Raw genomic sequence first — 12730 nt, forward strand, 5'->3', positions numbered from 1 at the left:
GTGGGTTCGATGCGTGTCCAGATGTCAGCCTGGATTGTGTCCCGATGCTAACTTGGACACCCGGGGGCCGGCCTCCTTCCTCCGGCTGACATATCGAGAATGAGGAGGTGTTGACGCCGGGGGCGTGAACATTTTACGTCTGTTTTAGTTTGTAATTGATTATGACCTTTGACCAGTAAATGAACTCGACTTTGAATTTGCGCCAGACGGTGAATATCGTACTTCCTTTTGTGCTCTGGCCGTTGTGAATAGCCTACAATGCATCGAACGAGCACATCATCACGCCCGCGTCGTGTTGTGATTATGTAAAACACGGTCTCCCATGTGAATATCATGTAACAAAAATGCGTCATGAACATAAGCTTTCGGTACTGTGAGCGTGTGAATGGGTGCCTGCCGCATGATTGACAAAAATAAATCAATGACGTAAGAGAGCACCGCGCTGCGTGCAGACAACACAGGACGATTCTCATCCTTGGAGCAGGCCATCGCGGTGAAGCCGAGGTAAATTACCGGTGCGGGCTTATAAATCACAACAGATATGTGCAAAGGAAGACGACTGAGTGCACGTGGTGTCAACAGCCGCCCGGTATGACTTGAGTGCTAGGCAAAGTATTCGCTCACGTTGTGGCCTTTGTATTTTTCGTACCAACTATTTGAGCTGTTTTCAAACGCAATCACTCTCCGGGCGCTATGCGCTCATAAAACGCACTTAACGAGTGATGTAATGAACATATAAATAACATGCTTGATACGAAACTCCTCAATTAGATACGAATGCTACGAACGTACGTCGGTTACAAAAATAACTAGAATTTTGACCAGATTCCGCTGGTATCACGTCCTGCTAGCGATTTCACCTGGCGGCTCATGTGGTCTGACCGCCTGGGGGGGGGGGGGTCAGGGCACATAAGGGAGGGGGGGGGGGTCAGAGCACATGAGGGAGTGGGGGGGGGGATACAGTTCCGGACACATCCCGCGGGAGTGGCCGTCTGTGTGGTATTCACTACACAATGTCGACATTAGCGTGGCACCAGCGGACCATCACGACTGCCAATCGGTGATGCCACGCATGAGGCGCAGCACGCCACGTTAGTGCGGCTCTGCTGGGGACGAAAAACATGCCTGATGCCTATGGATCCTGGAAGGTAGGACTCAAGGATGAGGAATTTTACCATCTCCAGGCGGTAAAAGCTCCGGGCGTCAAAGACGTCAGATGCTACCTAGTGTTGTGAAAACGGCGCAGTGAAACCAAAAGCCGCAACGCGTAAAGAGTCAAATGTCCCACCGTCTCAGCACGGCCAAAGGCTTTCCGACAAAATCGGGTGTTCGAATCCAACAGCAAAGGTCCGAAACGGCAAGTTGATTCACAAAACTGCTAGTAAACGATAGACAGACACCGGCGTCCGAGAAACTAGCACTCCCCTGAACGAGTGGTCCCTGGCCTGGGCCATAAACAATGCTCTGGTGCCCCTCGAAGGTCCGTCGCCTTGTAACATTGCCCAGAGCTAGAGTGACGCAGCTGTGCCTGAATCAGGCATTGCCGAAGTCGGGGCGAGAATCATGAGATTTCTTAAATTTGGAATGGTATGCACACACCACGCCGCTCAACAAGCGCGCGTCCCTCCATATTTGAGAACCTCTCACGACTAACGCCAAAATATACGCAGCACCTCACCCTCGGTGCACTAGGACGCCCCAGTCAACAGTTGAGAAACCCTAATGAGCAAAGCTGGCGCCTTTGCAAGCAGGGAGCTTGGGGCCCCTCCATCTCAACACGGGTCTCGCTTCGTGTCGTCATCACGGATTAAGCGGGCCCCCCGAAAAAAAAACAGGCCGAAAAACACAGTGTCAGGCTGTCCCGAGGTCCCAACGATGCCAAAACAACACAATTGACACCACACGTGTTTTATAACGGTATATTTAGTCACACATGTTAACACGACCCTTCAGTGGGTACTGGGTACACATGCAAGCACCAACGGGACATGCGCCCGGCCAGGCACGAACGCCATCGCGCTGTAATTCACGTCACACCACCGCGTCTGGCCGGGGAGGGTTCCACCAAGCCTTACCGGGTCAGAGGGCGGCAAATCGATCACAAACGCACCTAGTTTACAGTGCTTCCCCATAACTATTAATCACGATCAGTCATCATGCTCGGCTCAGCCGCAGGCGTCAGCATTTGCGCGTGACGATACAAAACAGAATCCTCTCACCGACAAAAAAATCACCGACAAATAATGACGCTAACTCATCAACTCAACACAGCCCGGCGCGCGTAAGCCAGTACGCGCGGCGAGTCGAGACCACAGCGACATCGAACACAAAACTCCACAGGCGGAAAGAAAGACCGTGGGCGAACGCAGCGTAGCGGCGAGCGCGGCGCCTTTCACTGCACGCGGGGTCAGCCGCCGCTGACCATGTGGCGGCCCCCGCTCGCGGAGGCGCCGCCGGCCAAGGCCCCCGCTCGCAGAGGCGCCGCCGACCAAGGCTTTAGCTCGCGGAGGCGCCGCCGGCCAAGGCCCCAGCTCACAGAGACGCCACCGGCCAAGGCCCCAGCTCGCAGAGGCGCCGCTGACCGCGGCCCCAGCTCGCAGAGGCACCGCTGACCAAGGCCCCAGCTCGCAGAGGCGCCGCCGACCGCGGCCCCTGCTCGCAGAGGCGCTGCCGACCGCGGCCCGGCCGTCGGCGCCGGGTCCCGTTTTGACCGGTCGGCAGCAGCGGTAACCGACCGGCGACTGCCGCCCATGGCCCCCGGCGGGTATCACGTGGCGCGCCCGGACCGGCTGGAACGAGAGCAGAGCAGGCACGGTCAGACGCGGGCTGGTGCGGCGAGTCTGCGCGGCGCGGCGAGACGCGGCGCTTGTCAGACCACTGCTGGCGCACGGACGGGGAGGTGTGAACAAACAGACACAAACAAAAACACACAGGCATCAACAGAGACACAAAGACATCGACACGGATCGACAGACTGACACAAAGAGACATGCTGCACAAGGACGGACTGACATGTTGTACAAGCATCGTTTGCTAGCAAATTGTACGACGCTTCACATCCGAGGGTACCTGATATCAACGTGATGTCCCGTCTGCCCATCCTAGTTCCTCGGCGCCACCCCTCCCCATATTGAACTGTCCAGTACCACTGGGTGGGCTCAACCGTCGCTCCGGTATCTTCCCTCCCTCCCGGACTAGACCTCTCGAGATCAGTCGTCGTTTTCCCAGCCTCTCGGAGCCAGCCTTCGTCTGCCTCCAGCTCCCTCCAGAGTCAGCCGTTATCTCCCCTCCCTCCCGGACCAGACCTCCCGGGCCCAGCCACCGTGTTCCCAGCCTTCCGGACCCAGCCTTTGTCTGTCTCGAGCTCCCTCCGAAGCCAGGCGCCGTCTCCCCTCCCTCACGGAGGCAGCCGCCGCGGCTGCCGGTGTCGGCGCGCGCTCGGCTGCCCCGCTCACGGGCCGCTGCCGTCCGTACCGCGCCGCCGGCCCCGCCGCACCGCCATCCGCCCGCGCGCCCCGTCACCCCTGTCGGCCCCGGCGCCGACTCGGTGCTAGTCTGCAACTGAGCGCGGTCGCTGCAGTCTCCGCCGTCCGAGCCGCGCTGTGCGCCGGTGGTGGTGTGCGCCTGTTGAGTAGCTGCAGTCTCCGCAGGTCGCGGCGGGCTTGGCCGCAGCGAACGGGCGGGACGAACGGGAAATGGATGTCGTTATGAGGTGGTCCCGGGCAGGTCATATATCGATGTCAGATGAAATGAGATATAGACGGCTTATCACCATCAGACGGAAAGAGCAATTGGCCCAATGAATAAGTTTCAAGTAAGCGACTTTTTGTGTGTGTTGGCCACATGAGACTGGACCGTTGGTAAAAACGAGCATTTGATTCGAACATTCGCTTAAGTCTATCTCACAAAAAGTTCCTAATCTACCGGAAGCAATAACACTCGGCGGTGTCCATGTCCAGGACGCGATGCACACATGATAAGGTAACAAAATCGGTTTCCGTGAGCACACAAATTGCGTACCAAGCAACGGCCAGGCCCAAGTTCAGAGGTTTCTGTTTGGAAGAGAAAGATTCAGCGAATCATTACTGTTAATGAATAATCCGGAACCCATCAGCTCATCGGAAACCTTCCCCACCTGCAGGGATGCAGTGGGTATTACACAGCACGCGCTTCATCCCCGTTATTGATAAGTTAGATATTCGCCCATTGCTCATGGCGTGTGGACGGTGCATCTGAACATTGGAAAGGCCAGGCCAAACACTAATGTTGCATGCTTTGGTTTTCCTAACGGTTCCTTTCGCAAGTTCCTCGTAAGCGAAACGTTTGTAAATATGAATATTTTCAACAGACATCCGGTATGTTATCCGGTTTCCCCATGTACGGAAGGCTGGTTAACTGTTAGGTTTGACGCAGCATTGTAACATTGATTGCTACTCAGCAACGGCCAAAGGCAAGGGCCAAACGGCCAAACCTTGTATTCACATCGGGCCGATTTCTTTCCGTCAGACGTTACGCAAGGTCGGCGTACCCCTGGCAGCAGCCATACGGAGCGACAGCGTAGAAGACCGCACTGCATTTGCCATCTAGCCCACTTGCAAACATACCATGATAATACAAATATCGAACAAATCGATTGGTCTAACTGCGATAAAAGTAGCAATTATCACAGGCTAAGTCTCCAGAGTTGGTCTTGCATGCTCTAAAACACCTACTGATCTTAAAAAGGTGAAAAAGAAGGTTAAATATCTCCAATACACGTGCCTTCTGCAGAGCTGGAGATCCTTCCAGAGCTCGGGATTCAAAGCTTTCTAGTTCTCAAAAACAACAAAGTCATGCTGAATTTTCGGATCAAGGGAAGCGTCCATATTGGCAGCCAACGGAGTTATCCAGCTTCTGCGCCAATCCTGCAAGCTCTCAGAGAGCAACGGTCGTGTTTTCGTCCTGCGACTGTGCGTGGCGTGCTCATCGCACGCTCGCCCTGACCACGCTCTGGCATTGGACGGGATAAGTGGACTGCGTTGCCTCATGGCCAAATTTGATCGCGAAAGCCAGGCCAGCGAGCGACGGTGGCTGCAGTCGACAGCGCGCGCTCGCGATGGTGAAAGGCCAGGTGACAGCGCGGGCGGCAATTTTACAGCAGTGCTCTTATTACATGGGTTTGTGGTCCGACACAGTACGCAGCCATGACCTAATGTGTTGCAACTAGCTAGTATCACCCCATGGTGGGGCTTGGCGGAAACAGCTCAGTCCTCTGAAGTGAAGGCCGAGTTCCTAGAAGGAAAGCTAGATGTAGAACAGTGACACCATGGGCGAAGTCGGCAATGCATGTGTTAGCATTGATCGTCAAACCCTCACAGAAAATGGAAGGCATGACCATTTCCCCACTTCACACGTGCTTTCAGCGCATGCGTAGCTCAGCCGTGGCTTCCACAGCTGGCCGTGTGGCCACCTGCGGTCTGAATCAGGCAGCACGATCCATTCACGCGCGGCTGCGCCGCGGTTCAAGTGGATCGGCCTCGGTCGTCTGCCAGTGATTGAGGTCTGTCTCGCCAGTCTGATCCACTCGGAAGCCATTTATGCCAAAGAGAGGAACTACTGTAGGAATAGTGCGACCCCAGCAAATCCGCATTGACCCAGGCCTCCAGGGTACCCTTGCGCCGTATGCGAGCGGGTGTGCAGGCGAGACTGAACACCGTGACCTGCGCCGGACCCCGTCCGATTCGCGGAACACCTCCGAGATTACTCCACAAGGAAGCGGGCGGCGGAGTAACTGTGCGACCGCGGGCCGGCCCCTCGCTGCACAGCGTTGCAATCAGGCCGTAATTGGCTGCCAGCGATGGCCGGGCGGCCGTGCCGCGCGGACACACAGGTCATGGTCATGCTATGTGGGTGCTCGGGTCATCTGGCACGGATGCAGCGAGGATGCATGAATTCCAACCATGAGGATGGATGGATGCACGAAGCGATAATACAATACGGTGAGATTATAGTCTGACCATGGGGATGCGCTGGGATATGAGATGTGGAGGCGGGCACCGACATTGCCGTATAACTTGAGGATAAGTTGGGAACGTGCGGACATTTTCACATGCTTTCTATCTCCAGGTCATGCTGATGTGGCAGGCAGTTTGTTTATTGCCCACGCTGTAAACCACAAATTACCCACAAAAACGTGCCACGTCAAATCGTTTAGTCCATCTGCTCATTGCAGCAGGATATCGGGGGCCCATCTGCAATAAATCGGCTTTGTCCGAAACTGCTGGGGAAGACGAGCCATCAATTGCTATCTCTTCTTCGGGCAAGCTGCGCCTAAGTATCATTTCCTGTGTCTCCCTCGCTTGCTTATCCCACGCCGCATCATTATGAGACCGAAACATTGAAATAAACGTGCTTTTAGCAAAGTGGCGTCCCAATAGCCTTCAGTGATAATTACTCCTTTAATGCCTAATTAAACTAGAAGTATATATGTCTGGTGATAGCAGGACAGACACCGCACTTTCGCTTTTACATCAAACCTCCATCACAACGCAGTCTCACGGTCGTCGAGTGTCCGTGATGACCGAAAAACCGCATGGGCTGGCAAAAATCACATGGATGACTGCATGGCTTGCCTGCACTTTGCACAATAGCCCAATTATAGAAACGAACTAATAAAACATTGAAAAATTAAGTAACTGGCTGAAACATATCACTGCACTGCATTACGTCTTAAGCATAGCCATGACGCAAACCCCTGAGATACCCTTCATGATGATGCCGTAAACGCAGCATCTTTTACCCATCTTTTACCCATCTTTTACCCATAAACGCAGCATCTTTTACCCGTGGAAAACCCTACCCTTTTCGGTGGAATTTCCGCATTGTCAGCGGACGACCAGTCCATCAAATTTTTTCTCTTTTTTGATGGACATAATTTCATAGCAGCCCCAACTCGGGAATCCCAATTTCTACTGGCGGTAATGCCGTGAGCTACACACACTGATCACGCCCTATAAATGCACCGATTAGACAGCATGGATGAGGGCATAATCACGTTGCAAGATCGCTTAAATTACGCCGTGCGGCAGCACCAGCACGCTGCTCAGATGCACCGAAATGGTCTAACGGCTGTGGTGAGCAAACCTGCCAAGGTGCCAACGGCTCCGTTACACGCCGCGCGGCCGTAGGCGGAGCAACACGTGGCCAGGGGCCCCAGCCGTGCCAACCACTTTCCCAGCTTTGGTGCTAGCGGCCGAAGCTGCATTGACTCTCGACGGAGAGAGAAAACGCCTCCCCCAGCCTCCCCGCCTCGTCCCTGCATTAGGAGCAGCCGCGATATCACGCCCGGCAGACCGCTCCGATCGCAGAGATAGCCAGGGACTGACCTCCACACCGGCGGGCCACGGGCGGCCGGGGAGCGGCCTCACATTGGCCGGACGCCGCCAGCGCCGCCACCAGCGCCGGCACGAGCGCCGCCCGGCCGGCACGCGCGGGCGGCGCCCCGGGGTCGGCGCCTGGGCTCGCCCCTGCGCTCACGCAGTGCAGCGAGCCGGCCGCCACCCCGGCGCGGCTTGACGCAATTGGGGTGAGGTCGGCTGGCGGCGGGAGAGCGGACGGCCGGGCCGTGGACGGCGTCCCGACGTGGGTGTGGCCATCGCCGGGGCGACGTGAATAGACCGCGGCATTGGCACAGGCCCCGCTGCAAGCGTTACAAGGTGATAATTGTTGGGCAATCCCTGACGCGGGCAGCAGCGGGCCAGAAGCGCGGCGTGAATCAGCCCGGTTGGGGCAGTGGGGCGTGCGGTATGCACCTGAGGTTGGAGCGGTGGGGCGTGCGGTATGCACCTGAGCTGTGATCAGCCAGGATCGGACCGCAGCCGTCTGCCTCTGAGAGCCGAGCTCGGCAGCTGCATGAGGGTGGGGCGGCGTGTGGACGCCGCCCTGCTCCCAGATCACTGCTATACGGCCCGCGGTCGGCGCGCGGTCCACCCAACCCCTGTCCGTGAGCGGCGTCTCCGGGCCGCTGGCTCGGACCGGACCCGCGGCCCGCTCCAGGGTTCGGTCCAGGACTCTGAGTCAGACCTCGGGTGAATCAGGACCAGACTCGGCGCCGGACGTGGCAGGATCGGCCGGGATGCTGCAGCTCGCGAGCGGCTGGGGTCGTGACATGGAGGGTGACGGGGTCCGGCGGCGTCCGGCGTGGGGCGTCACACGCTGCCCGCAGCCGGAACCCGAGGTTTGGGGCGGCGCCGCCCCAGCCCCGAGCGTCGCGCGAGACCACGCCCAAGGGGGCTGGGCAGGTGGCCAGACCCCCACGTCATACACACACAATCACACACAGACACACACACACACACGCAACACACACACACACACACACACACACACACACACACACACACACACACACACACACACACACACACACACACACACACACACACACACACACACACACACACACACACACACACACATGCACACACACACACACACACACACACACACACACACACACACACACACACACACACACACACACACACACACACACACACACACACACACACACACACACACACACACACACACACACACACACATGCACACACCAGCGGAGCAGCCGGACGGCCCACGGGAGACGTGACGGCGGGGGCTGATATGCGATCAACTTGCAAAGCGAGCCAAATATAGCGCGACGTGGTATGAGCATGTCATGAGCAAAACAGAATGCAAAACACTTTGGTTACATAACCTGGGGAAAGTTGCGGCTTTTGCGGCGCAGTGTTCTTACAGGACATCATGGGGGTACTTCCCGGGAGTTTTTTGTTCGTGTACACATCCTTCATGATGTGTGGAGGGGTGCCAGCATGGCATACCCTCTGCTGGATGTACCTAAAGGCGCCTCAGCATGTGCGCTCACTCCCTACTTCGTTGCGCGCCGCGGCCGCCTCTGCCAGTTCGTGCCGTGCGGCCGGGTGTCTCGGGCAGCGCGCGTGACCAGCGGTCGTCCCTCGGGCCGCCCTGACATGGCCGGGCTGCGCGCCGCTCCATCCTCCGGCCCGGAGAAAGCTGCACCAGATGTGGCGGCGTGCTCGTGACCCACGCAGAGGCCGCGTCGGCCCAGCTCGCCGGACCCCGCCCGTGACTGTGGCCGGGGTGAGTCCCTGGGACACACACCGGCCGTCGGACCCGGCCGGGGTGTCTGAGTCCCTGGGTCTGGGTGTCCCTGGGACACACACCGGCCGTCGGACCCGGCCGGGGTACCTCAGTCCCTGAGTCCGAGAGTCCCTGGGACACACACCGGCTGCCGGGCCGGGCCAGAGTCCCTGAGCCCCTGAATCCGGAAGTTCCTGGGACACACACCGGCCGTCGGACCCGGCCGGGTACCTGAGTCCCAGAGTCCGGGAGTTCCTGGGACACATACCGGCCGCCGAACCGGACCAGGGTCTCTGAGTCCCTGAGTTCAGGAGTCCCTGGGACACACACCGGCCGCCGGACCGGACTAGCGTCTCTGAGTCCCAGAGTCCGGGAGTCCCTGGGACACATACCGGCCGCCGGACCGGACTAGCGTCTCTGAGTCCCAGAGTCCGGGAGACCCTGGAACACACACCGGCCGCCGGGCCGGACCGGAGTCTTTGAGCCCCTGAGTTCAGGAGTCCCTGGGACACACACCAGCCGTCAGACCGAGCCGCCGCGGCCGTCGGTCACGCCTCACCGCAGACAGTGCGCTAACGAGGCGCGCACGTGACTCACCGGCGCCACGGTGAGGCTGGGGGCGTTGGTGCGGAAGATCGGAGGCGGAGGTCACGTGATGCCCGTCCCGGCTGATTAACGGTATTGCCAAGGGACTGCAAGTCATCCAGGGGAGCCCATCAAAGAGGTGGGGGATGCTATCGGAGAAAGGGGCGATCGCCGGCTTCCCAGAACAACAGTAACTTTTGCAAGGTTGTCGAAGCGTCAGAGGGTACCATGCACCCTTGTGAGCTAATGTTTCCTACGGTCGTGACAACGCCAGCCGAGGCCTACAGATTACATGAGTCAGGACACATTTACTGCAGCCGTTTCCCAGGCTGTGCTCGATGACCCCGGCGTCTAAGAGCGCGGGCAGTTGAGACTGTTTCCGAAACGATCCCACAACATGGCCTGGAGGTTCGTGTGACACTGGACCAACCTTGGCGGGCACGGCTGTTCGGAAAGGCGGCCATTGACTGGGGTTCGCCGTGTTGGTTGTGCACACAAACTCATCCGCCATTTTGTCCTGTTTCTCGCTTTATCATGCGTCCCCGCTACGCCCGCTTGTTCGGGACAGCTTCATGTGCCAGCCATGAGAAGGCCGAAGTGCCCCCTGGCGGGAACCTCCGTTCGAGCGCCGGGCACATTCTCCGCAGAGGGCAAAGCCTCGGTGGGTTGGTCTCCACGTGCGTGTAGACTTGGCTCGCCGTTATCCATTCTCCTTTATCACATAGCCCTGAAATGGTCACGGCTGGCCGAAAGGGCTTTCATCCAAACAACCAAACCAAGCACACGAACGCCCCGGATCTGTGGGAGAGCGGGAAGTCATGGAACGCTTGGCGGTGGAAGCTTTTTGAATCGCCTGTTAGCCCAATTCGTACGATACAATGCCACGAGTCCAGTACTTTTTCTCCGGAGTTTGCGGGAGAAACGCCAGATTGATCGAAGTCGGGGAGGGGCGCTACCCCTGTCCTCACGACCCTATGATTTGTGTCGCGGCTCATTCCCGGGGGCATTGTGTGACATTGTGCTGAAATGTACCGGCGTCGAGCCGTCAACTCGGCGTATCAGCCGAGGACAGGTGGAAGGGAAAACCGCCGAGACAGTAACAGCATTCTCTGATAAATACCTACACTCTCCCACCCCAACCGGACGCGTCGACTGTAACTGAACTTTGCTGCACCCTATGTACTGACCGCAGATGCATGAATCAGGCGTGCACTATGCGTGCTTCGCCTCGCTTGGTGTCACGCAGGCTTCGGGCATGGTCCTATTTCCCCGCAGCTGTGTCTCCCGCCAGCAAGGGGCGGAGCGCAGTGAAGCCATGTGTGGTGCGGCGGCCCTGTCTGACCGAGCGGCAAGGGCACCTCTGGCCGGCAGGTCCGGCTCGGTACCGGCTGCCGGGAGCGCCGTCCGGCCTCGGACGGTGCCCTCGCGTGGCTCCCACCGGTCGGTTGGTTAAGGTCAGGGTGCATGACTGCCGGGACGGTACAGAGTGGCGGACGCGGTCGGCTCTAAACAGTGAGCTCAATGCTGTGCAGAAACAAGCAGACTTTTGACAGCATGCATTCTGGACAATGGACGCTGGGCGGGGCAAGGCACTGGAGGCACGTATGGAAATGTGGGACGTGGGCACTACACAAACGCAGCATCGATAATTGTGCATCGTACTAGACACTAACTTATTTATTAGTGCATTGCATGGCTGGCAATATAGCATTGCATGGCTGGCAATGTAGTATTGCGTGGCTGGCAATATAGATTGAGTGCAAGCACTGGACAATACTGGACTATCCGTGGGTGGTGTTGGTACCAACCGGTACTGGTACCTCAGAGGTTGCGGCACAGGAATTCCTCATCGAACAATATCGACGGAGGAGAGCGCGAACACTAAACAGTAGAGACCGGAGAAAGCTATACACTTCAACTGAGCCCAGCCCAAAGCCCGAGCCCGACCCGAGCCCAGATCTGGATAACGTCGCCGTGGATGGCAGGCGCAGGAGAATGGACGGATCCGCCGGCCGATTTCCCTCACCAGCGTGGGAAGCCAGATGTTTGTGGCAACCCGCTATCAGTAATGAAACCTTCACGTTGCGGAATAGAACAAATGTGAGGCACCGATTTCGATCTTGACCACGAAGCGCCGCTGGTTCTTTTCCACGCGTCGGAAACTTCGGTGTTGCAATGCTACCTTCCTTAGAGGCAGTGACAGTTTGGACATCATAATGCAGTGGACGTTCTATTGCCGCAAATGCTTCTCAGAGATTTTGTGATACGGTGATATTCAGTGACCAGGGCCTTTCGCCAGAAGTTTCGCAACAAAGAAAAACTGCTTTATTACCTCATTGTGTGCACAGTCGGTGGTGTGAAAAGATCATATCGATTTTGCCTTTGCTTACCAGACCCCGTGTGGTGTTCATTTCTACAACCAACGTTAGCGAAAACGACAAACCCTGGTTCATTTAAACATGTCTTAGATTCGAGATTTGTGCACGACAGGGACAGCCCCGCAATATGCCACCGACGAGCCCAGCCCGCCAGTGATGCGACACCTCAGCCCCACCAATCCGCGCAGCAGCAACGACGTACCTTCACAAGTAGAGCGTGCCGATCTTCTTCAGGTTGTTGTACTTGTTGTTGAGCAGGATGTTGTGGCTGCGGTGCGTGTAGACGCCCGGCTCGAGCCGCAGCTTCCGCTCGTGGTCGGCGATGATGCTCGGCTTGGCGAACATGTCCGGCGCCGGCTGGTGCAGGTCCCACACCAGGCTGGTCAGCGAGCGCGGCCGCGTCAGCTTGTTCGGCTTCGTCTCCAGCAGCCGGCTGCGGACGGCGGCCGAGCGCGCCGAGTCGCCCGAGCCCTTGTCGCCCGACGTGCTCGAGTCGAGCGTGTCGAACGCCGCCACCAGGCTGATGAGCGACTTGTAGCGCATGTCGAACAGTGGCGGCGCGGCGGAACGGACCGCGTCCGGCAGCGGGCCGTGGACGCTGCCGCCCTTCGGCGCCGCGCCCGCCTTGT

The 12730-nt window shown here is 57.9% G+C and overlaps 1 protein-coding gene across 1 annotated transcript; it reads right to left on the reverse strand.

Moving 5' to 3' along the window:
- Nucleotides 1–2735: 2735 nt before the first annotated feature.
- LOC119114742 (uncharacterized) lies at nucleotides 2736–12689 on the reverse strand. Its single transcript, XM_037238760.1, has 2 exons — nucleotides 12304–12689; nucleotides 2736–2789 (listed from the first exon to the last, which is right to left on the reverse strand). The coding sequence occupies exon 1, from the start codon at nucleotides 12642–12644 to the stop codon at nucleotides 12306–12308; it is 339 nt and encodes a 112-aa protein (XP_037094655.1). The 5' UTR covers nucleotides 12645–12689; the 3' UTR covers nucleotides 2736–2789; nucleotides 12304–12305.
- Nucleotides 12690–12730: the final 41 nt, after the last annotated feature.

This window comes from Pollicipes pollicipes, unplaced genomic scaffold, assembly GCF_011947565.3.
Source record: "Pollicipes pollicipes isolate AB1234 unplaced genomic scaffold, Ppol_2.1 Scaffold_3087;HRSCAF=3621_pilon_pilon_pilon, whole genome shotgun sequence".
In the NCBI taxonomy this organism is placed as follows: domain Eukaryota; kingdom Metazoa; phylum Arthropoda; class Thecostraca; order Pollicipedomorpha; family Pollicipedidae; genus Pollicipes; species Pollicipes pollicipes.